This window comes from Aplidium turbinatum, chromosome 2, assembly GCF_918807975.1.
Source record: "Aplidium turbinatum chromosome 2, kaAplTurb1.1, whole genome shotgun sequence".
NCBI lineage: Eukaryota > Metazoa > Chordata > Ascidiacea > Aplousobranchia > Polyclinidae > Aplidium > Aplidium turbinatum.
In genome coordinates, this window is record NC_137473.1 from 51,695,408 (window position 1) to 51,721,881 (window position 26,474).

Below are 26,474 nucleotides of genomic sequence, written 5' to 3' on the forward strand. Positions count from 1 at the left end.
AAACGATCGCTCCGCCTCGCAGGTGGTGGAAGGCAACGATAAGTATATTTTCACAATGCAGACCACGTTTGGAAGCATTAATGAAATTGTTTCATAGATCAAGCAGTTGCGACATAATTGAAACAAAAATCTGTTTTTGCTGTTGAAAACTTTCCAGCTGTTGCAATTCCAGACGCAGAAGTGTTGGGTTTATGTCATCTTTATATGTGGCAGCGACATTTTCAAAAGCAGCTCTGTTCTCTTCCGATGCTTGATCCTTGGAAAGCAGAACTGTTTCCATGTCATTATCGTTATCATGTCCTGCTGTGAATAATGTGACAAAAGTGAAGAAGAACACTGTTTAAATACGTCTAAATAAATGCTTTGGGAGTAAGCATCTACGGTAGAAAAATAAATAAAACGGTTGCTGTTGCTGGTCATCGAAAGATCTTGCAGTACGTCCACCACGGCCACGCAGCAAAGATGGCACCTGCAAACCCATATCAACAGCTGATTTTTACATGCTTCGAACAACGCAGATGCCTCACTTTATGTTGCTGCATTCCAAGAAACCGTTGATGATACGGCTTCCAGTAATTCACGTACCTTTCCGACATTGATCCCACGTTTCTGAACAGCGATATGTACAGGGCTTTAAATAAGCAAAAGCTTTTGCAGGACACGCAAGGAAAAGTAAACGTCGAAACTCTCCATGGATAAAACATGGCTAGTGGCATTGTTTCGAGTGACAGCATCCATGCCATCTTCTTTCGATGCCGTGTCAAGCCAATCTAGTATGACCTCATACTGGTCAAGAAAAGCATTTACGCTGGGAGCTGCTTTTCGAAAATTTTCGAAAATTGCATTTTTTTAATGAAATTTGAAAATGGATAATTGTATATTCATTTAGGGGGTGGAATTATCAATCATCGAGATAATTTTATTTCCAAGTATTTTATAGCTGGCATAATTTATAGCGATATTATGAGCAGTTTAAAAATTTTCAAAAAAGATTTTTGAGGGAGGCAATGGAAAGATCGTATTTTATTGATTAATAAATCCCATTGTAAACCTAACAAATGTAACAATGACTTATGACAAGTAACAAATAAAACGATCGCAACAACAAGGAAAAAACTTGTAGCCACGTGTTGCGTAATCTTCACGTAGCATGCTTGATGTTACGCGAGTATCATGCTTGTGACAAAACAATCATTTTCTTCGCAATACTGTATTGGTTCACCTCTTGCTTTGCGCTGACTTGAAGCGAAAACCAATGACCAAAAAAAGATTTAAACGTCCGTTCAAATTACATTTATTTGCAGTAAGTAATGTAGCTTAAACGGGGTGGCTGCCACCCCGCCACAGCGGTTACGGGGTGGCGTGGCAACCCCGTAAGTCGGCGCCAGTGGATGAGGCTGTAGGATGCTAAAATTTTGCATGGAAGTTGGTAATACCATTCCACGTATGAATTTAAGTGAGCCAAGTTGTAATTATGAAGTTGGGAAATTATGAAACACCCTAATAGCCACTGACATTAAAATTGCATTACTGCTTACCGGTACAAAAAGTGTTCAAAAGTCCTGATACTGGATCCAGGAACATTTTATTTGTCTTAGTTTGTATTATGTTTTAGAACTTAGATCCATTGCTGATAAGAGAATATGATCTGGTTAGCCTAGTCAATCAGTGCACAACTGTACTGGTAGGTTACCAGTTATTTGCCATGGGTACTTTTTGCTACAATTGACTTTCTAAAAAATAACGTGTTAAAATATTTTTTAAAAATTTTGTAATTTGTGGTGTGCGGTGCAGTGTCAAAGTTCCAGATAAATTGCGGTGCGCGGATAGATGAGTCAGTTGCGGTGTGGTGTGCGGATAAAATTTTTGGGTTCGCTGCATCTCCAGTAAGCACCACCATATTATTTCATATTTTCTTGTGATATATCTTGTAGTTTGAGGTGGAAAAAAAAATGCTTCCTAGAAAAAGTCAAGTACTTTTGTTTAGTTCAATTATATTTTTTGGAAGCATATGGTTCATGCTCTCACAGCTTGATCCTTCTACTGCAAATTTTGAAAGCAATGTTGACCCTGAGGAAATACGGAGTTTACAAGCTAAATTATCAATGGTTGACAAGCAATTGCAATACAACAAGTTTGCCATGGATGATGTGAGTTGTTAATTAATTCATGATAGTGTAAAAATAAGGCATGGTTGTGCAGATGTGGGCTACATATACATTGAGTTGATGTTTCAAATTTTCTATTTTTGGTTTTGGATTTTTATCCTCGGACTGACAAAGCCTTGATAGATTATTCCAGGTAGTTTCACATACTTTTAGAGGATTTTAAAGCAGGGCTGGTTGCCGAGATTGACAGAGCAAAGTTTTACGATTGTTGAAGTGTTGTTGCTGGAGAATTGTTTTATACATTTGGCACCGCTGGATGGAGTCCTACCAGCCTCCAGTGCATACCATGAGAGTCAAACCTGCATCAATTGATCTTAAAGCTGCTTCGTTTACGAAGTAACGAGCTAACCATCTAAGCTATCAATCAAGGCGGACAATTTTTGTAGGCTACACTCTATGTTACCAATGTTGGCGGTATTTTGCAGGTTCATAAAAGCTTGGAAACATTATTAAAGATGGGCAATGTTCATGACTCTAAAAGCAGAAAAGAGTTAGAAGACATTTTGAAAAAATCAGGAGAGGCATCACTCAAGGACAATTTTGAAAAGTAGTAGCCTATTTCTTTTACCTCAGTAATATACATTTTATGTTCAATTTAGTTTTCAATTGCTGTTTTCTACTGATTTGCTCTCTGTATATCTTAGTCAACACCACTACTACTTTGGAGTGGTAAGGTTTTAAATCTTCTGGTCCAGACTGCAACAGTTCAAATTGAAGAAACTTTGCCCCTGTGTGAAATCTTTTTCTATTCATAACAATCATATAGTTCTTTAGTTGTGAACTGGTAACTTTACATATTGTCAACTGACATTTATAATGGATTAACTTTTCAGAGTTATGTCGCCCCAAAACTTTTCTCGGTTATTTGGAGATAAATGCCCAGCTTTGCCATATAAAGTAGGTCAATCAGATGTGAATATGTTGGATGTTTACGACAAAATTCCATTTGAAGACCCAAATGGTGGTGTTTGGAAACAAGGATATCCAATAGAAACATCCGACTCGGAATGGACTGGAAAAAAATTGAAAGGTAATCGCATTTGCAATTTTAAATTTTTCCAAGAATGGTGGAAAGTATATTTAACTGAAGTTGTATCCACCTTTGTAGCTCACCCAGCAATAACAAATCATCATTCTTACACTGTCGCAACACTAAAAGATATCAATTGTTAAAGTGACGTTTTTAGTCAATAAAAACAATATTGGATCTGTAACTGAATAATTTAAATCTTGGTTCAACTATCAGTGCAATCAACAGGGGTTTGCTACTGATCGGCTAGTCCGATTTGGCTAGTTCCTTATTCGGCTACAGTCTTTTTCGACGGACAACCTGTGAACAACTGAACATATGCAAGCATTTAAATGGTCAACTTCAATGACAACTAAGACATGCAACGCCGAACGATATTGTGGAATAAAATACAATTCAAAACTGTAGCCGAATAGGGAACTAGCCGAATTGGACTAGCCGAAACGGGCCATTCCGAATCAACAGTGTATGATACTTAAAAAAGCGTTTTTGCAATGCTTTTTGTTTAGGCTGAAGTGAGTAATGTAAGGCCTTCACAAGTGTGCAAAACTTTTAGGATTATACGCAGATACACAAACATATCTCCTTCTACTGTACAAGACATCTATAGTGAAGTGTAATTACTCATTTTTGAATGATTTATTTTTGTAACTTTTAGAGCATTGTTAAGGCTAGATCTTCTTAGCTTTTAAGTGCCATTTAGCCAAGTGATGTCCTTGGTGCAGTTTGTTTTGATTGTGATATTGGTGGTTACAATATACAATATCTATATTTCAGCGGCATTATATTTTATTTTTGATGAAAATTGAAGATGCCAACAATAGCGATAGATGGAAGAGTCGCTGCGGCAACTGGTCGACCCTGGTGTTTTGGGATGAAGACTAGGCTTATTTGAAGTAAAATGGGATGTTTATATATATATTTTTTTATGTTCCAGTTTTTGTTGTTCCCCATTCCCACAATGACCCTGGGTGGATAAAAACTGTTGATAAATACTTTCAAGACCAGACGAGACTTATCTTAGATAATGTTGTCGATGCCTTGTCACAAGACTCCTCACGGTAAGCTGGTAGTGTTTTTTTGTTAAATATTTTTAAAAGAGTGAAAAATTTGTATTAGATCAAGTGTATCTCATAATTTGTCATGCAGCTTTTCTCTGTTATGTGAATGAAAGTATTTTAATGTTAGGCTTGTTATTTTTCAGAAAATTTATTTGGGCTGAAATGTCTTACCTTTCTATGTGGTGGAATGGAGCATCTACTGACCAGAAAATGAAAATGAAGCAACTAGTGGACAATGGGCAGCTTGAGATGGTCACTGCAGGATGGGTTATGAATGATGAGGCCAACACACATTACTTTGCCATGATAGATCAAATGATTGAAGGTTCTATATAAATTATTTTTTACAGAAAGTTTTTATAAATTTTATAAAAACGTATTTAGCAGCAGATTATTATTTTTTGAAACGATTTTCCTTTCGTGTCACTTAATAACTACATCGTCAAATTAACTTTTAATTCACTTAGAAGCGCAGGGCAATTGTTTCATGTTTATGAATATACAACCATTTATTGTTGGATAAATAATTACCTAACAGCAAATTACACTTTCCCACCAAAGCCACTTTAAGCTTGCAGTTGCAGCGGACGTGGCGCGTTGCATGACGCGACGTCCGCTCATACACAGCCGTCGTCAGGACGACAACACCTCTGGGCATTTGTACCATACTAGAACTAATATACTGAAGTGACCTCCGAAAGGGAAACCTTGTGTCAGTTAACGTTCAAAATAGAAGTTCGTGAAAAGCCCAATCAAAATTTGCTGCCATCCAACCCTCGCAATACGGGAAACAAGGGTCGGAAAACCTTGTCCTAACTGACCAACTAGAAATATGTAAATATACCACCTACTCATGTCAATGTTTGTTGGACGTATCTTAAACGCAAAAGGGATATCATGTATTATTATTATTTAGGCAATGAGTGGCTATCCAGAAACTTAGGAGTTACTCCCAAGAGTGGATGGGCGATCGATCCATTTGGCCACAGCTCTACTATGGCCTATATCTTAAGCAAGATGCAGTTTAAGAACATGCTTATCCAGCGTGTACATTATGCCATAAAGAAATATCTTTCACTTCAAAAATCACTTGAATTTAGGTATGTATAAGCTTAACCTTCACTCTCCACAGCTTATACATTGTCGAAAGAGTGGCATAGATCATAGAAACATCTGTGCAGGCCATCTGCCAGCTTTGGCATTATCGCTCAATCATAAAACAAGGTACTGTATTTTTTCAAAAATAGATAGCTGGTCAGAATTCTAATGTTTAATTACTATTGTGTCATGCAATTAAATTCCATAAAGAAAAAGAATCTGATTTTTCGATTGATGGTGATGTTGGCACAGTTTAATCCATATCAATTTGTACTACATCCTGACTGCTATGTAAAAAGAGTTGAAAAAACTACTCTTCTTTTTGAACGTCACTAATCTTCCATTGCGTTGTCACACAGATGGAGACAGGCGTGGGATCACAAAGAAAGCACAGATATCGTTTGTCATATGATGCCATTCTACTCGTATGATATCCCCCACACTTGTGGCCCGGACCCTCAGATTTGTTGCCAGGTGCGTAGTGAAAGATGCGTAGTACGTCATAAAAGATGCGTAGCGCGTGATGAAAGATGCCTAGTACGTGATAAAAGATGCTTAATTGCTTAGTGCAATTGGCAATGTGTCCTTAGAAACATTTAAGTAAAGGTTTTAAACATTTGCATTGTTAGTTGTCCGCTCTGGAAGCCTTAGAAGAATTCCAAAAACTGAACATGAGTTTTACTAAAGTAATTTAAAGCTTGACAAGTTGTTTCTATCAAAAATGGACCTGAATTCAACGAGAGAATAATTTGATTTTGTTTTGATCGGACCGTTATACTACTTATACATGTTATCTTTTAGAAAAATTCAAACGAAACAATTTAGAGTCAGAATTCATTGCTTCAAGTTCATTTTATAGGGTCTGCTACTATTCGGCGAGTCCGATTCGGCGAGTCCAATTCGGCGAGTCCAATTCGGCTAGTCCGATTCGGCGAGTGCCCTTTTCGGCGAGTTCCCTATTCGGCGATTTTTTGAAATTTTTTTTCAAATTATTGCGTACCGTAGCCTAATTATCATTGCCGCTTTTACATCGTTTTAACGACGCTAAACGTTAAAATATGACCCCAACCCCAACACCTTACCTCCAACACCTTACCCTCTAACCCTAACACCTTACCTCTAACCCCAACCCCTAAAACGGCAATGATAATTAGGCTACGGTACCCAATAATTTAAAAAAAAAATCAAAAAATCGCCGAATAGGGAACTCGCCGAAAAGGGCTCTCGCCAAATAGGGCACTTGCCGAATCGGACTAGCCGAATTGGACTCGCCGAATCGGACTCGGTGAAACGGGCCATTCCGCATTTTAGAAGCCTAACTTGATGTGATTATGTTTAGTTTGATTTTGCCCGCTTGCCCGGCTCAAAGCACAAATACGCTTGTCCCTGGCGGACACCGCCAGTTGCCATTCACGACGGAAATGTAGCAGAACGTTCTGCGGTGCTGTTGGACCAATATAGAAAGAAATCAAAACTTTTCAAATCCGATACATTGCTCGTGATTTTGGGCGATGATTTTCGATACGACTTGGTAAGTTGAATCGACTTTCATCGGCATTTATTCCTTGATTAGGAAAAGTTTTTTTTTCATAGTAAAAATAAACTGAATTATATTTCCTTGATTGGGAAAAGAAATTTTTCCTAACCGGAAAAAAATTCAGTTTTTCGTAGCAATTTCACATTTCTGCAGAAGGTTTCTGTGCATTATGCCCGTACAAGTATCTTGATTAATGAACTTTACATGCCACAGGTCCCAGAGACACAAAACCAATTCAATAATTACGCGAAGATATTTCGTTACGTCAACTCTAACCCGGAGTTGAACGCAGAGCTTCAGTTCGGGACGTTATCGGATTATTTTGAAGCGATGAAGTCCGAAATTGGTGGAGGTGAACAGTAAGTGTTCGCTGATTTTGGTTTTTGAACTGGGCGTTTAGTGAGACCACGACACCTTTAAGCGTTTAACGATTGTTGTATGTATGACTGTATGTTGAGAAGCAACATTACTGCTTTCTCTGAAGGGTTGTGGTTGCCAAAAGCACGATACCTGGATATCAGTAAGCTTCCAGGGCCTTTCGAGTACTTGTGTTGTGCGCATGTGAATAGTGTTAATACTTTTCAATTGTCTACCTGTCGTCTGCTTTTAATTATAAGGATATTTAGACATTCTTCGTGTGGTCGGTTACGTTGGAGCCTGGGAAGGACCCCGAATTGCTCAATAAACAAACAAACATGCTTTAAAAGCATGAATTCCAAAGTTGTTTTACTGAATTACTTTCATGTGCAATTAGAAATCTGCACGATGCTTGTATGGCATGTGGCCTACTCTACATCGATCTCACGATGAGCAAGATCACGACTGAAATGTAGACCACATAGCAACCTATTTGTTACACGTTCATTTTTTAGTGACTAGCATACAGTTAGAGTATACGACTTTGCTTTAACGCTGAGTTTGCATTTGCAATGATACCTTCCTCAACCCTGCGCAATTGCACTTTGTGAAACCGCACAAACGTGTAGATCACACGCTATACTAGCATCGTCTGCATATCCAGCGTTTTTGATTGACTGATTTTATTTCGTTGTAGGTAAATATAATACAATAAATACAGCAATAAAAAAGGAATTTCCAGCAACGGGAATCTGCGAAGAGACCATGGGTCTTCGAGTCAAGCAGATACCCCATTTGAATCTACATCATTGTGGTTGGTTGAATCCAAATGCTCGTTGCACGGCTGAAAGCTCAGTCTAGTGTTGATAGCCAGCCGCTGTTCTTTCTACTGTTATTTATTTCGTTAAGTTTACGAGAATTTAGGTTTTGCTTCCTTTGCAGACTGCCTTCCTTAACTGGCGACTTCTTCACGTATGCTGATAGAGAGGATCATTATTGGAGTGGCTACTATATATCCAGACCATATCATAAAATGCAGGTTTGATCAATTTATAAGCAATATTTTTCTTCCTTGTCTGGAGCCTGAATTTGACTTGTTTAAAACAATAATTTTTTTATTTTTTGTTTGAGTCTGAATCTCAGTCTCATTTGAGTTATTTGCACTTCAGTATTTCAGCCAAGCGAATATCAGGGTATTGTTAATGCATTTGTCACAAGTTTTGATTGGTTTGGTGGTCACCACGCAATAGTTAAAGGCTAAAGCATTCACTTATAAAATATGTACAGTATATCATATCTTGAAACTTTCCATGATGCATTTTCCGATAAAATGCACCTTGCCGTTCTGAAGTTATTAAAGAACGCATGATTGTCTTCCAACAATGCATATTTTCGCAACCTTTATTCAGGAACGTGTTTTGGAGTCGCATCTTCGCGGAGCTGAAATTCTTTTCTCGCTTGCTCTTCCAGTAGCCAAACGGTCGGAGATATGGGATGTATTTACAACGGCTCTTTATCCGTAAGTCAGTGTCTCGCTTAAAATCTGTTGTGAAGGTCGTTAGCGTTTAAGGTTTTTATGTTTGCGCATTTTTTTTTCTTGTTACCCATGTTAGATGTGACAAACCTTTACAAGTGAATTCGTCACACATGAAACCTCAATCTGAAAAAAGCATGTGATAGATTTATTGACATGTCATTGATCAACTTCATGGTCAGGAAGAGCCTGGAAAAACCGCCAATCTGGCAACCCTGGTGATAGCTATAATGACAGACGAATATCAACAAACGAGACACAAATCAACGAATTACATTGCAACGTTGTATCTCGTCATAACGAACACTTCTGCAATGGTTGTTTTACAATAACTTTTGAGAGGACAAGTGTATCACAAAAATCCTTGTGTCAACCCGCAGGTTAACGCTTTCCATTCCTAATCAATATAAAATTACATGCCTTGTGATGTCATTCAATGTTTTAGATTGCTTGTCAACGCCCGTCAGAACTTGGGCTTGTTTCAACATCACGATGGAATCACAGGAACCGCCAAAGACCATGTTGTGATTGATTACGGGAATAAACTAAAGCAAAGTGTCGTTGATTCAAAAAAGGTACTTAGTTGTAAAACTTAGACTTTTCTGGCAATGGTAAAAAGACGTCTTCTTAACGTAAAAAATGCCTAACTACTATCTGCGGATGTGAAAGTATTAGCCTACTTTCTATTATTGTTGAATAATTTTTGTTGTGTTTTGTTATCCATATTTTGTTGTATTTTTTGTTTGTATCTCCAAATTATATTATATAGCACTGACAAGCAGTGACTTCATCATTTTGTTTTTGAATCTTATTAAATCATTTCCATATTTTCGTAATCGATGATCTTTGTTGATTTTAGATCATCCTTGTCAGTGCTGAGGTGTTGTTGTCACGTGACTTATCGTCCACCTTTGACATTTCCTCAAATTTGTTCGATTATGACGAAATATATAGCGCGCAAAATCAACCGCCCGCGAAAAAGGTTGTTGCTGTCCCTGGAAGTGGTTCTGCTACAACTGTTGTTATTTACAACTCGCTAGCCTATGACAGGACAGGTAATTTAACCGGCCATTTAGACGCTGCTGTTTCGTATGGTTGTATTTAAAATGCAAGTTTGAATATTTAGTTTCGAACCAGACAGCAAAATCCGGGGTTCACGTCTTTTAGGCGCAGACAGTTCGGAATGGCCCGATTCGGTGAGTCCGATTCGGTGAGAGCCTTTTTCGGTGAGTTTTTTTTTTTAAATTATTGCGCGTCGTAGCCTAATTATCATTGCCGTTATAGGGGATAGGGGTTAAAGATTAGGGGATAGAGGTTAGGGGGTTGGGGGTTTTTGGGGTTGGGGTGGGTTTTTGGGGTTGGGGGTTTTGGGGGTTAGGGGTTTGCGGTTTTGGGGTTGGGGGTTAGGGGGTTGGGGGTTTTTGGGGTTAGGGTTTTTTGGGGGACTTGGGGGTTTTGGGGTAGGGGTTTTTTGGGGTTGGGGGTTTTGGGGGACTTGGGGGTTTGGGTTAGGGGTTTGGGTTAGGGGTTTGGGTTAGGGGTTTTAATTAGGCTACGGTACCCGATAATTTTCAAACAAAAATTCAAAAAAAAAACACAAAAACCCCCAACCCCAAAAACCCCCTAACCCCTATCCCCCAACCCCTAACCCCTAACCCTATAACGGCAATGATAATTAGGCTACGGCGCGCAATAATTAAAAAAAAAAAACTCACCGAATAGGGCTCTCACCGAAAAAGGCTCTCACCGAATCGGACTCACCGAATAGTAGCAGACCCCAGACAGTTATGCGCTGGTCAGATAGGCGCTCACACTGTGGCGTTTGGATATTTAGGTGCGGAGCACTGTGGCGCCTGTTCATTTAGGTGCTATTCCTAATAAAGTCTGCAGATTGTATCAGCTTGGCAGGTAAGGCAATGCTTTTCACACAAAATGTTATATTGAACAGTCCCAACGTCTGCAGACGTTGAATCGATGTAAAAATGACGGATTTTGCTGTCTGGGGAATACTTTCGTTTGGCTGATCATCAAAAGGCTTTTAAAACTTGCTATTAAATTTTCATTCACATTTCAGGTGTTGTCAGCATCTTGGTTTCTGCTCCTGAAGTCACCGTTGCCACGGGCAACGATGACATTATACCGTCACAAACGAACTTGTTGTGGCGGCAAGGAGTCGAAAGTGAGACGGACAGATTTGAACTCCGGTTCCTAGCTTCTGTTCCTGCTACTGGCTTAGCCACGTATCTGATCAGGTACTGCTTCTATATCAAAACATAAAGATATACAATCAGGGTTGCCATCGACATGGACCCCAAAAAATGGACTACCGAAAAATTAATTTTCATACGAAACGAAACAAACTTTTTTGAACAAATCTTTGCATTTATACGAGCCATGACATGTCGTTTGCCATGTTTTTTTGCCAGAAAATCAATTCGTCATCAATTACGCCATCAAGTACCAGCATGATGTTTATGTTTGGAAAGTACATCTATTCATTATCATATTATTTGGAGATGAAGCATGTAGGATTATTATTAGTTTTATCTCTATTTGCAAATTACTGTTTAATGACGTCATAGCTGACGTCATCATCTTTCGGAGTCAGTACAGTACACAATGAATTGAATTCTCCTTATTAAATTGAATCTGTTGACGCATAAATCATCATTTTACAATAAGAATTAAGTAAGTTATGACGTTTTCAAATTTCGTGAAAACAACTCCCTATTAGTATTACAAACAATGCACTCGAAAAAATCGCTTCAGGTACCTTTATAAATCGCGATTTTTAGAAATGAAGACGATGTCCGATCAAGCTCAAACTTTCAGGAATGTTGTTTTATGACTATTCGCTAGAAAGAAAGTTTGCAGCAATGAAATCGGAGAAAAAGTCCAAATTTCGACCCACCCTAGTGACTATGCTCCATTTTTCAGCGTGACTGCTGTTGATGTAATATCTCTGTGTCATAAAATAAAAAAAAATGTGAATGCGCTAGCGCCTTCATTGGCATTAAACCATGAAAGCGCCAAAACTGTTTTTTGCACAAAAATATTCTGCTGTATGAAGTCTTTAGCGATACAGCGGACACTGCGATCTGTCTGGCGCTGGGAACAGTTAACATGATCCAACCGTGGTTTCATTTATTACAGTTTCACTTCAGTGTGCCTACATGTTTTTCATATTTCACGAGTATTACTTTGATATTTTTCACATGGGATAGCAGATGCTGCTGTAATAGAAAACACGTCCTAGTTTGCTGCTACAAGAACGATTTCTTGTTTATCTGATTTCGAACCGGCCCTGAGTTAGTGGACCATGGTATGTCACATGTTTGTCAGACCAACTTCGCAACATCCATTGTACAACAAAATCGTGCCTTTTAGATTTAAACCACCTCGCGGTTGCCACTTGCAAGGCAACTCACGTGTGGAGATATAATTATCTTTTTAATCATTCAGGGGTGGAAATCAAGCGGGTGCTAATACCGTGGCTCAAGTTAAAGTTTACAACGATGCGTCACTACTTGATGCAGTTGCTAATGGTCCATTTCGAATTAAACCCGCACCGAACGCCATATCGGGTTCGATCGAGCTAGACAATGGAAATATCGTCGCTCACTTTGCTCCAGGCACGGGCTTCCTCCAGTCTATAACCAATAAGCTTACTGGTACTTCTACAATGGTATGTTTGAAGAACAAATAGTTTAGAATCATGTCTTTTTCTGATACCGTCGTTAAAACACTGAGTGCATTGATTTAACTTTGCATCAATGTGAAAAGGATAAGCTTTGCTGGCTGACGTGTTGATTAACCTCATTTGGTGGCGAGGAGAGGTTTTTTAATCTTGTTTATGTTCTGATTACGTAGCCACCCAAGAATACCAAGATAGTTTGACCTTTCAAGCTCATTAATTTTTTTTTTATTTCCTTTTTAGTTTATTTACATATTTAACACAAATGTTTGAAGGAGGCGGTGGTAATTTTCCAAATCTACTTGTTGATTGCGGTGTCCGGTCGTTTGGTCGACAAACACTTGGTCGACAGTCATTTGGTCGACCAACAAATGTCTGCCGACCAAACGTCCTGTCGACCAAATGACCGGGTACCTTGATTGCAGCGTGTTTTACGGCCAGCAGCATACGCTGTAAAGCAAATTGGCAAGCTCACATGAAATGTGCTTAACTAGCATCATCTTTGTTGTATTCACTGAAACGTGGTAACGAAGCATTTGATTGTTTGCTAAGGTTGCTATTGATTTCACATATTATCAATCTCGTTCTGCGAAAGACAAGAGCGGGGCATATCTCTTCCTCCCCGCCGGCCCTGCCAAGCCCCATGTTAGCTCGGACCACCGGCCCATCATAAAAGTCATGACTGGGCCAATTGCTTCCGAAATCCAAGTGGATCTACCCAACATAATTCATACGTAAGTGAACAAAAATGACTTTTCACGGCAAAGTCAATTTTCAGATTTTTACTTTGTATTTTTAACTTGCACAGTGTTCGATTGTACCTCTCTTGTGCAATAGTTTTGTGTTACTCCATTGCGTGCGGGTGTGTATATGTTTGAAGGTTTGTATTGTGTGACTTTTATGAGAGTGTACACTGCCACGATGTAGATATGAACGAAGTAGCCTTTACGTTCTAGTGCCCTCGGATAAATATTAGCTACTGCTTGGGGAGCTTTCTTTTTCAATGAAATAATACAATGCAATTTATTCCACTCTAAACTAAGCATTATACATTGCTTTTTAAGGGTTACCCTTTATCGCGGTGATAACCGCGGAGTTCAGCCACTAGGAGTGCACGTGTGCAATAAAGTTGACGTCAGACGTTCGTACGACAACAAAGAACTGGTGATGCGGATTTCATCCGACGTCGCGTCGGGAAAAGATTTCTACACGGACTTGAATGGCTTTCAAGTGCAACACAGAACCACATACGACAAGCTGCCTCTGCAAGCCAACTTCTACCCTATGCCAGCCATGGCTTACCTGCAAGATAGCCACACAAGGTACGAGTCAAATTGAAGTGAACTCGTTGGAGACATCCCAGTTTGCCAAATGTTTTTTTACATTGGTCTGTACACGTTGAATCTATGTAAAAAGGACCCATTCTGATGCTCACCAATGACGGAGGATGGAATAGCCCGTTTCGGTGAGTTCCCTATTCGTTGAGAGCCTTTTTCGGAGAGTTCCCTATTCGGTAATTGTTTGAATTTTTTTTAATTATCGGGTACCGTAGCCTAATTATCATTGCCGTTTTAGGGTTAGGGTCTTATTTCAACGTTTAGCGACGTTAAAACGATGTAAAAGCGGCAAGGATAATTAGGCTACGGTACTCGATACTTTTCAAAAAAAAAATTTAAAAATCACCGAATAGGGAACTCTCCGAAAAAGGCTCTCACCGAATAGGGAACTCACGGAATAGTAGCAGACCCGACAGGGACGTAGCAATCATCTCTAACGGTGTTGGACAACATTTCTGGGTTTGTGTATAATGAACAAAAGATTCGTCATAAATAGATTTTATTGGCATAAAACGACAGGGCTTGTCTCTTGTTCATAGGTGTGCTTATTCAATGCATATTTAGCTGATATTGTCTTTTTCATCTTAAATTCATCACAAAAGGTAAAGCGAAGGGAGTAAAGAAACGGGATAAATATTGACCAACGTTCTTGTTTGATGATGAAGCAACAATTTGAGCTTCCTGAATTGATTGATGGTGGATTGAATCTTTATCCACAGACTGAGAAAGCTTTTTTGAGAGCTTAATCTTGGCAGTTTCGCATGCTTGCAGATGCTTTGAACCACTAACGCAGGCGCAGTCACCGAGATTGACAGAGTGAAGTTTCTGCGTGTTGTTGAAGTGCTGTCGCTTGTGAATTATTCCAGCCAACTTTTGTCCAACTGGACATCGACCTTCTTGTTCAAACGTTTTGTTGGAGAGGTTTTGGCGACGTTTTTAACTGTGCCAACTTCTAACTTCTACCCTATGCCGGCCATGGCTTACCTGCAAGATAGCCACACAAGGTACGAGTCAAATTGAAGTGAACTCGTTGGAGACATCCCAGTTTGCCAAATGTTTTTTTACATTGGTCTGTACACATTGAATCTATGTAAAAAGGACCCATTCTCATGGCTCACCATGTCACCAATGACAGCGGACGTAGCAATCATCTCTAGCGGTGTTGGACAACGTTTCTGTTACTACACGGAATTGCGTATAATGAACAAAAGATTCGTCATAAATAGATTTTATTTGCATGAAACGATGGGGTCTTGTTTATAGATGTGCTACTTCAACGCATATTTTAGCTGGTGTTGCCTTTTTCATCTTAAATTCATGACGAAAAGTAAAGCGAAGGGAGTAAAGAAACGGGATAAACATTGATCAACGTTCTTGTTTGATGATGAAGCAACAATTTGAGCTTCTTGAATTGATTCATTGTGAATTGAAATCTTTATCCACAGACAGAGAAAGCTTTTTTGAGGGCTTAATCTTGGCAGTTTCGCATGCTTGCAGATGCTTTGAACCACTAACGCAGGCGCAGTCACCGAGATTGACAGAGTGAAGTTTCTGCGTGTTGTTGAAGTGTTGTCGCTTGTGAATTATTCCAGCCAACTTTTGTCCAACTGGACATCGACCTTCTTGTTCAAACGTTTTGTTGGAGAGGTTTTGGCGACGTTTTTAACTGTGCCAACGACGATGATGATGTACATTTAATTAGGTTGGACAGTGGACACCACCATTTAACTCACTAAAAGATGATTCACATCTCCACTGAGTGACTGAAAATCCTCTTCTAAAATTTGTAGCTCTTGAAAGCTGTAAATTTTAGTAAGTTATCATTTTATTGGTTGAAGGTTTTAATTCAATTGCGTAACAACATTTTCTTCTAGACTCTCTCTCCTCACTGCTCAACCGCTCGGTGTCGCTTCACTGGCGAGTGGCCAATTGGAGGTGATCATGGACCGCAGACTGATGCAAGATGACAATCGCGGTTTGGGGCAGGGAGTCAAAGACAATGTAATGACCCCTGAATCATTCGTCATCTTAGTGGAGAAATGGGAGAAGGATGGGACGGATAAAGCGGAAACGCGCTTGAGTTATCCGTCTCTTTCCGCCCACAGACTCTCTTGGGAGATGCTGCACCCAGCGAGGTCGATGGCTGAAACGGCTGACCCACAACGCCAGAAAGTGTCATTCCGCTCCATATACGAGCCATTGGCGACGTCACAGTGGCCTTGTGACGTCCATTTGTTAAACCTGCGGTCAATCCAGTCTCGTGACGTCATAAAGCCCTCTGAACAATCGGCCTTGCTTCTACACAGAGTGGGCTACGAGTGCGCGCTTGATTCCGACCGATATGTACAAGCTAAAACCAACAAAAAACAAACAGAGACAGGGTTCGGTTTGCCTGTTAAATCCCTTTTCGGACCCCGCGATGTCTCCATGACATCTTTGTCTCTGCAAAAAAACGGAAAAGCGTTGTCTTTGAGTTCTCAAGTGACGATTAATCGCATGGAGGTAGAGGCTTTTAAAATCACGCTCACTTGATGTGACGTCACAATGTAAAATTTTATAACATAAGTTTATTTATTCCAAAAGGAAAATACGTGAAGTTGTGTTTGATCAGCTACTGATTTTGTCACGATTGAATGTTAGATTTTATGTATCGTTCTCTAAAATCTGCTAATTTTTCTAATTCAGATTGATACAGTAACCCAGGGCTTCCCAAACTGGGGGTCGCCACCCTCCAAGGGGTCGCGTAACGAACTTCAGGGGTCGCAGAAAGTATACCAATTTGCACAAGGTACTGCATATTAACACTTCTGTGCGAGATGCTGTGATAGTTATTGACTTTATTAAGAGTCGTGCACTCAGTAGGCTTCCCGTATTTTTGAAAATTTATGAGGTGAAATTGAATCGGAGTTAAAAACTCCTTTACCGCTTCGTGAAGTGAGGTGGCTTTCAAAAGTCAAAGCTTTAAATGGTTAGCCAATTAACGTTGAAAACCGAAATCGTGACTTTTCCAACAATAAAATTCAGTCTTGGTCCACCATTTTCGCAATAGGCTAACATCTAGCTCAGTGGTTCTCAAACTGGGGTCCGCTGTCCTTTTGTGGTCCGCGAGGCAATTTTTTGGGACCGCGAAGCATCTTTCAAAAAAATTAACACGATCCCAAAGAAAAAAAATTGTGGAAAGTAAAACTTTTCAGGCAACTTATTTTCTAAACCAAACATAAAAGATATATTAGCTGGAGGAAAAGTTGGAGAAGAAAAGCCGCAGTGCGTGCTATGCTGTAAAGTTTTCTAGATTCTACCTTTCGAAATTATGTCAAACGTCAGATTTGCTTAAAAAACTAAACGAATTTAATTTGTCCCTCCTAGGAGAAAACATCAATAGGCTATTTTGTGTTTAAATCTAAAATTGAACATTTGGAAACCAAAATTTCAAAATCATTTATCTAAAATGTTCTCACTTCGCCTACCGTTCCAACCTAAGCAACATTGAAACTCTTTTGAGACCAGCTTTAACTAACATTGAGCCACGGGAGGACTTGCTTTGTAGCAAAAGGCAGTCACACCCATCATACTGAATAAATGTGTCTGCTTTTTTTTCCGGTAGGCTACCCAGTACCCTTAGGCTTTGTTGTGATAGTCAGAAATAAATCAAAACAAAGTGAATTGAGTGCCGGTAAAATGTTTTTGGTTTGATCTAAGCTTTTCAATAAATATCACAAATGTATATTATGCACTGTTCATCGTTTTAATCGTAAATGGTCGCAAAAATTTTTTGGAGACTAACAGGGGTCGCGAGCAAAAAAGTTTGGGAAGCCCTGCAGTAACCTACCTGTATAATTGTATATACGCTCAATTAGATGTGGTGCTTTCATGATATCCTTTTTATGCAACTTAGCGAGAAGACCAGCAGCTATTATCAACTTGTGAAGAGCGATTTCTCAGACGTAGATATTTATAGGCTCTTACGTTTTGTACGTTCTTAAAGTCAGTTTCTTTTGCTTTTCTGGTGACGATATTTTTTTCTTTCGGTTCTAGTCTGACGCTAACCGGAGGAATTATGCTTTGGTGCTTGCTCAATACTCACGCATTAGTAAGCAGTCTTAGCTTCAAAATATTCCGTCGCCATCTTCGTTGTTTTATTTTATTGATTAATGTTCTTAACTTGTGCGTTTGCTAGCGATGGGACGGCGCAACAAATAAGACACTTGCTTTCCGATAATGCAATCCTGGTTCGACTCCCTGCTTTAGCTGGTTGTCGAAAACACCGCTCACCTCTACACAAGGTGTGATAAATTGGGTAGGCGTAGTTGTTGAAGGAAAGACGGTCGAGAGAAAGAAACTGGCCATCCTACTCTTGTTAGTGTAGTCTTCTCATTCCTCAAAGCTCAGTAATCAGTGTGGGATTACCTTTTTACTTGCGCTTTGACCTGGTAGTTTTCCACAAACCCGGAAGTGAATGTCGACTTTTTTCTGAACTTTTTTGTTATGCATTCTGTGGAATAAGAAGCAATTTTGTATTTGTTTGACAGTGCGACCAATCCCAACTTAGCATCACCCCCGAGCAAAAGCGACCAGGCTTGCTTGTCCTCTGAGTTTGAGCGGATAATTCGGCCCTGCATCCACATTCCACAGCCTGTTCACTTTTGCGTCGCAGTTTCAAGTTTTTTACGCAGGTTGAAATATTGCACTTAGATTACTAAAATTCTTCCACGTAGAGCATTAAGCTGATTGCAAAATGATGCACTGAAATCATATTCAAAAGAATTAACTTTCGGGCTTTTAAAATGTTCGCTTTACCGAACTGTCAAGTTTGGTCTTATGGACCTAAAGAAATAGTTTGCTTACTCTGACGGTGAAATAGAAGAAACACGAGATATGTTGGGTTTGCAATGTGTGATTACTTTGCCTTGGTTGACGAATTTATCGAGCTTATGATTGTTTTTATTTTGATAACTGAAAATGTGGATTGCCAAGTTTGGCCTTGAACCTAAAGTATATGGTAAATGGTTGTACACCACCAACTCGATGCATCAAAGGAATCGATGTATTCCGCGCTTTGTTTGTCATTTTATGTCATTTTGACGAATTTACCACATTTATGACTGTTTATTTTTATAACTGCAAGCATTTATATAGGTTTACTATTGAAGCCATTTATATGCAGTTGTGTCACATAGCCTTACAGTAATATCGTGGTAACAAGAAACGTTAACTCGCATGGATAGATAGCTACTCTTTGTACCCATTGTGATAATATGCAGTACAATGCACAATAGACAGTTGGAAACAGCGGCAACAGTTATTGAGTCAGTTACTCCCATTTTGATATACTATTAGCCTAACTGCCTAAGTGTTTTGCCAAGATGCAGCAGCGTGCTTTTAGTGGGTGTCGAACCCACATCCTTGGTCATGCAAACGCTTTCATCACTCTTTCACGCAGCTGAACATGTGCTAAAAATGTGAAGAGTCTATAATTTGCCTCCCGAAGGACTATCCGAAATGGATTAAAGGGATTTTAGTCAAATAGTTTATAACATTTCTACAATGCTTTCATCTCCTTTGCGTTGATGATAAGGCCCGAACAGACTGGTTGAAATTTCGATATCTAATGTTTGGCTCTTATGTGTTTTGCAGTTGGCACTGAACGTGTTTATTTCCAAATTCACCAAAATGTGGCAGTTTCTTTTAATATTTCTAATTCAGCTCGGGCCATTATTTTATCGGTTCAACATGCAGACTGACTAACTTGCAGCTGGCTCTGCCCCAGGGGCGGATCTACCGGGTGGGTCTGGTTGGTACAGGCCCACTCAGATTGACAGTGGGCCCACCCAAAATCAGATTCATGAAAAAAAACATATTAATGTTTAACACTAGAACAACCAAGTGGCACTGAATTGTCTGTGGCATCGCTATTCCACAGCATGATATCACTTTAACATTTGTCTCACTATACCATTTTAATTTTTGTATGCTGGCCCGCCGTGGCATTATTGGTGAAAGCCCATCAAGATATTTCCTAGGCCCACCCATAAATTACGTTCTGAATCCGCCACTGCTCTGCCCGAAAACTTCTTGTTGGATGTGAATTCTTCTCCGTCACCTCAGTACCAGCATCCAGTATAACAAATTAGCTTTATTTGTGTTGGTAGCTTAGTTTTATTGTGCACGATGGTGGGTGTGGTGATATTGTTGCTTTTTAGTTATTTTTCACATTTTTTTGCTCTTATTCAGCCGTGAGAAACAAATAACATGTTTGGTGTCGTTTTGGTACAAAACTCTTTGTCTCAGTTTCGCAAGAATAGACGTTGTGAATTCGAAACAAACCGATCACTCATGCTTACCGAGACAGCAAACCTGTCCTTTTTTACATTAATTCAACGTTTGCAGACGTTGAATCAATGTAAAAAATGATCTATTTTCTGTCTGGGTATGAGTGTTCAACACTGCAATATCTTATCGTTAAGTCAACCACTAGCGTTCTTGTCTCGCCATTTATTATCAAAATTAATATGTTGTCGAAACGTTTCAAAATAAAATCAATTGCAGTTTTTTATAATTTGTGAGGTTAGTGCTTCGAGACAACAAAACAGAAGAGTAATGTTGTGAAATATAATCATCGATGCTTATTGATGCAATTGCATTTTTGGTTTTCCGATAAATTTATATTCCGAAAGCTGCATTCCGGAAACTGTGTTCCGAAAGCTAGTGCAATTCAATATTAACACGGCGAACTCGCAGCATCAGGCTAAAACAGGTCGTTAAAATCTACATTGTGAAATAAAGGTCAAAATTCTACAGCAACGTTAGCTACTGTTACTGTAAACACCAAACAATTTCGTTTGATGTTGGTCTTGGAACTGGTAAAGCTTCACTGTGAGAAACAGGTGAATATGGATGGTGCCTGGAGTAAGGCCTATGTTTGCATGGAGTAAGTCAGTGCAATAGGTAATGAAGAAAAACAAGCATTTTCTCTTTTACCATTTAAGTTATATCTTGTTATTCACATTTGTTTGTTGATCGTCCCTTTCAAAATATTACACATTTTTTGCGAAACTCTTAAATAAGCCAAGTTTAATATCAAACTTTATTACAATTTAGAGCTGGGATTACGCTCAGAATGCACCAAATCAAATGTATTTTTTTTTTAATTTTCTGGGGGAAGTCCCCCCAGGGCCCAGACTACCGCTGCCACTGATTATGGTCTTGAGACCACTCAGCAAGTGCTTCAACTTTACAGCTATAGGCTAACTATTCCAAGTTTGCAAATGAGATTTTCAGCTCGCACCAAACTTGCTTGGTCATCGCTTGCTAAATTGCATTTGCTGACTTGGGACATGCCAAGTTTCAGATCGCTCAGTTTCAATATTTTCCAACTTTAGCCACTTGCTGAAATGTTGCTGCTATCATTTGCTCAGTTCACATCTGCTCACTTGTGGGAGACTCGATTCCCTTGTCTTGAGAAACATGAAAGTTAGCGCGAAAATCACTTAAACGTAGAGGTTGCATTCCTTTCGCCCGAATCGAAAAGTAAGTAGACTGCATGTAAACAAAAAATTTGTCACTCTGCTTTGAAATATCCTTTGGGTCAATTTCGTTTCGCCTCTTATGTAGTGCAGCCTAATTTCTTAGCAAAAGACAATGTGTTTCTCGGCAGTCGAGTGTAGCAGGAACTCTGCGATAGACACGTGTTTCGCCCATTAGGCTGGGCTCATCAGTACCGCACCACTAGTTCCTGCCACATAGTTCTCAACGCTCGCTGTTCTATAGTGAGTAGTCAGGTAGTGCTGACGCCAGGAAGATCGCTCCTTTTCAACAAAAGACAATGTTTCTGGCAGCCGATTGTAGCATCGAATAGACACGTGTTTCGCCCATGAGGCTGGGCTCATCAGTATCGCACTGTATTCTTGCTACTGCTCGCTGTACTAGCGAGTGATCAGCCTTGTGCTGATGGCCGGGAAGAACACCCCTTCTTCAAAAGACAATGTGTTAGCAAGCAGTATTCGCTCTCATCTTATAAAGTACGGTAGGCAGTTCAATTATTTCTATTCGGATACTTTCAAAGTAGCCTACCTTAAACAACCAGATAGCAAATCAAGCGTTTGTCTGCAGACGTTGAATCAATGTAAAAGACGGTTGATTTGCTGCCTCGGAATGCAGTTTTGTAATCGAATATTTTTGTAAAGAATACGAGCCTTCTTTAAGTGTTTTTATTCGTAGCAGCCAGTTGGTTAACGCTCTGATGCGCTTGTCAATGTGACAAAAGAATGTGGTGACTGGTAGTCTAACATAACATTTTGATTGTGGAGAGAATGTTGTAGCCTACTAAGAATTGAGTAGGCCTAGTACGAAATATACAGAACCGAATATTTTAAGCTACATTTTGTTGAATTTGATATCAAACACACTTACCTACTTTTATACAGTGACGTAACTAGAAAGAAATTTGTAGGAACTCACAGTTCAGTTTTCATTTCTGACCATCACAACGATAAACAATATGTGCTAAACATAGCAGAGGTCTAGAATCTACTTTTATAGCTTTAAAAATGAAGACAATAGGCTAGGCCAGTGCTCTTCAACCGGGTATACTGTATACCCAAGTGTATACCAGATCAAAACTAGGGTATACAGCTGGAGAAGGGTATACGAAGGGTATACAGCTTAGATCTGTGATAGTGGAAGTCACAACAGAGGTACGGTGGCTATCGCAAGGGAAAGTTCTTTCTCGTGTGTTTGAACTTCGCGAACAATTAGGGGCATTTTACACTGCACACGGAGACCCAAGGGCTTCCAAGTTTCGTGAAATATTCTGAATTGCAAAATTGGCATACTTGGCTTAGATTTTTGATCGTTTAAACCAAGTGAACATCAGACTTCAAGGAAGAGGGGGTGATATATTTCGGTCAACTAGCAAGATCAATGCGCTGAAGATGAAAATTGCACTCTGGAAAGAGAATGCTTTGTCAAGGAACTTCAATGACTTTCCTGTATTACCGGTAAGTCAATACATGAAAGAGTCTAGCTAGGAGTTTGAGGACGTTTCTACTGAAGATAACTTGTCTGCCCTTATTGTTGGTCACCTGAAATTACTTGCCGACAATTTGACTACGTATTTTCCTGAAGATAACGACCAATGTCTGGAAGCAGAATGTTGGGTTTTTCTTCTTGAATTTCCCGAATACAAAAATCTCGCGCAAAAAGCCATTGATGTCTTGGTGCAGATGCCTACCACTTATTTGTGTGAAGAAGGATTTTCCAGTCTTGCTGAGATCAAGTCAAACAAACGAAACTCGATACTTGACATTGATTCTGCGGGAAGGAATAGAGAAAGAGCTAACACCACGTTATGTCCAACTTGCCGAAACAATGCAACAACAAGCTAGCCATTAAATCAACTTCAATTTTGACGTTTTTGCACTTTTGCATGCGTAGTTTCTTGTGCCCAGTTCAAGACTACTGTAATCACTTTAACAAACAATTAATTAATTATTAGTTTTTTTTGCTTTCTGTGCACAATTAAACATCGCTATTTGTGAGGTATACGAAGTTATTAAAAATTGAAAAAAGGTGTACCACGGACAAAAAGGTTGAAGAGCACTGGGCTAGGCTATAGTTTTCGAAACGTTTGCTGAACATTAGTTTAATATTTACAATTCGGGCTCTTTATTTTTTTGGTTGAATTGGGCCTGCTCTCGTCCTACTTTAGTTAAACGTAATATTCTTGTGTAGGCAGGGTGCAAACGTTTGATTTGATTACTCGTGCGGTGTTTCAATTAAATCAGCACTTTGTGCTCTTCACCTTGGTTTTATATCACATTTTTTTTATAGTAGGCAATATTGTGTTGTGATTTAGCCTATCTCATTTTCGGGTGAACTTAGTGGTGCAAATACCAGCTCAGTGGCCGAATGGCTTCGCTTTTGACTCTGGTGCTGGTAGATCTGAGTTTGAAGATAGATTCCAGGTCGGGTCAAACCGAAGATTTAAATTCTTAAATTTGTTTTGATATCATATAGGCTCAGTGGCGTAGCTAGGGAATGTGCCGCTCGGGGCGGATTCAGATTTTGCCGCCCCTTCAAGAAAAAGCATGTGAAAATGAAATGCGTTTTTTTTATCAGAGTATAATCAAAATCAAAAATCGTAGTCTGAAAATGCCACCCCCAGACGTGTCGCCCGGGGCGGTCCGCCCCCCCCCACCCCTAGCTACGCCACTGTATAGGCTACAGTGCTTTGAATCTTATTTTGTCACTTGAACTTAATTTATTTTTCGGTGCTGATTATAATGGTCTACATTTTACTTAAAGAGATCATGAAAGTAGGTGAATAGGTGATCTTAGCTTAGCTAAATTTCGGCCGCTGAACTCAAACCTGAAGTCCAAGGATGCCAGCGACAAATTTCCAATAAACTTAGATTGTGTGCTAAAAAAAACCCAGATGAGGCAAAAAAAACCCAGGTCCAGAAAATATGTAGTAAAGCGGTTAAAAAAACCTGCGTGCGCTTTCAGCACCATTTTTAAATCATTACACAGAAGCCTCAGAAAGCTACAAATAGTAACACGTAGCCTATATATACCGTAATTATACAATATATATACATGCTTATGTTGGTATGGTAGTTAATATATATGTAATATAACTATATACAAAAACAAGAGCTTGGTAGGCCTATATGGGCTCACAGCAAAGATTTTGGTTCAAAATTACCTTTATGGTAAAGCGTCTAGCTAGCAAGGTTCAGTGCGTGTTTAACCAAAATTTCTAAAACTGACTAGACAAAACCAATAAGGTTAGTTTTGACTTTTGAACTAAACTTTTTGCTGTGTGAGTTGTAGACTGCGGCTGAGGAGAATCATCATGCCTGCTTACTGCTTGGTGTACAACTACGATAACTTGGTTCTTAGCAATAAACCCTGCTTAGCCTTTTTCATTTGAACATAATGTTGAAAAGAATAACTCAAATTCACAATAAGTAAATGTTCAGTAACACAAATAGTTGTACTACTCCAATTTTTAATCATCCACATTTTCATAAAGTTGGATCATTTCTTTAGCATCCTGTACCTCACTGACTGCAGTAGCTGATGCAAAAAAACATTACCAGTAGGCTACCTTATCATTTTTGTGTTGCAGTGTGGACCATTTATCGAAGATCCCAGTGCCTTAATACCGTGCAAGCTCTGTACAAAGTTAAAAACCAAAAAAACCTAGATTTACCTAAATTTGAAATAAAAAAACTTAAAACCCAGATGTGGTCAAAAAAACCCAGATCTAGGTGGAAAAACCAAGGTCTGGCATCCTTGCTGAAGTCCGATTTTTTCTGACAGGTCAAGTTTAACTGCATAATTACTTCTGTTACATCACAAACACCGTTTGTTATGCGTAAAATTTTTGAATTACAGTAAGCTACTTTAACTTTTCATTGACTGGCACAGGCTTGCCAGATTGGCTTTTTTGGGGCCAAATTTGTGAAATTTGGCTCTTTTTAGAGGTAGTTGGCGCCAAAAAAAATTGTTTGGCCCCTTGGCCCTTTCTTTTCAATATTTGGCTCTTTTTGGAAGCAGTTAGCACATAGGCTACTATCAAACTAGCTATTTAAATAAATGTCTTTCGGAAATTGAGACTGAAAAGTGTTATTTCGACTTTTTAGACAGTGTTTAGCTGACAATGTTTATGCCAATGCCAATGATTCGAGTGGAAACACTGTAGAAGATGAAGATTTGGAACTGTTCTTGTAGACTGTGTTGTTGTAATGTTGTAACGTTATTGACGTTATTATGTTTTATTAGCAACGTTATTAACATTATTGAACAATTTGGCTCTTTTTTACCCAGTTTGGCCCTTTTTTCGACATTGTTTGGCTCTTTTTCTCAAAAGCTGTCTGACAACCCTGGACTGGCATACAATTTTATTGTTGCTTAGTTTGAAACATGGCGATAATTTGACAATAATCTGATAAAATTAGTTCATAAATCGACGCAAGTATGTGGTATATTTGTTAGTCAGCTGACAATAAAATAATAAGCGAAGGCACGGTTTAGTGAAGTCTGTTAAAAAAACATGTACGGTAGCCTACAATTAAAATTGCAGACTAAGCTATACAGGTAGAAGAAATTGAAGTTATAGGCAACCACGCTTGGTAAACAACAAGTATAGCTAAAATATTTAGCCTTTCAGTCAGACTGAGCATAAGGTTTGATGTAGGTTATCTATGTTTATAAAGAAGGGGAAGATTTATCTGGCAGTCAGCACAAAAGGCTGAGTGCTCGATGGAACAGCGAGCATTTGCGTTTTGTGAACCACAACGTTATAACCTCCGGCTCCACCCTAGCCAATACCCAAAAAAACAGCACAATCCGTCACTTTTACATTGATTTAACGTCTGCGGACCTTGAGTCAATGTAAAAATGACGGATTTTGCTGTCCGGGGAAGAATAATCCTTTTCAGCAGCCGATTATGGCAAGAATTGACAACATTATACACGCGTTTCTCTCATGCGTCGTAGACCTTCGCCAGTCAATCGAATAATTCTTAACCCAACAAGCAAGTGCCGAATATCTGTTTCGTTGAGTTGTAAAAAATAGTTAGACATTGTTTACAGTAATTAACATTATTGTTTGAAGATATAATGGACTATTTAAAAGTTGTTTTGCTTATTGTAT

General features: G+C 39.1%; 1 protein-coding gene across 1 annotated transcript; it reads left to right on the top strand.

Annotated features, from left to right (window-relative positions):
* Positions 1 to 1,993: 1,993 nt before the first annotated feature.
* On the top strand, positions 1,994 to 20,423 carry LOC145764541 (alpha-mannosidase 2-like). Its single transcript, XM_082576162.1, has 18 exons — positions 1,994 to 2,150; positions 2,594 to 2,715; positions 3,002 to 3,198; positions 4,136 to 4,259; positions 4,403 to 4,584; positions 5,176 to 5,359; positions 5,717 to 5,831; positions 6,697 to 6,888; positions 7,108 to 7,253; positions 8,194 to 8,290; positions 8,661 to 8,770; positions 9,231 to 9,360; positions 9,645 to 9,840; positions 10,860 to 11,037; positions 12,248 to 12,470; positions 13,032 to 13,213; positions 13,544 to 13,801; positions 15,691 to 20,423. Exons 1-18 carry the CDS (start codon positions 2,019 to 2,021, stop codon positions 16,346 to 16,348), a joined length of 3,426 nt encoding a protein of 1,141 aa, XP_082432288.1. The 5' UTR covers positions 1,994 to 2,018; the 3' UTR covers positions 16,349 to 20,423.
* The last annotated feature ends 6,051 nt before the right edge of the window (positions 20,424 to 26,474 follow it).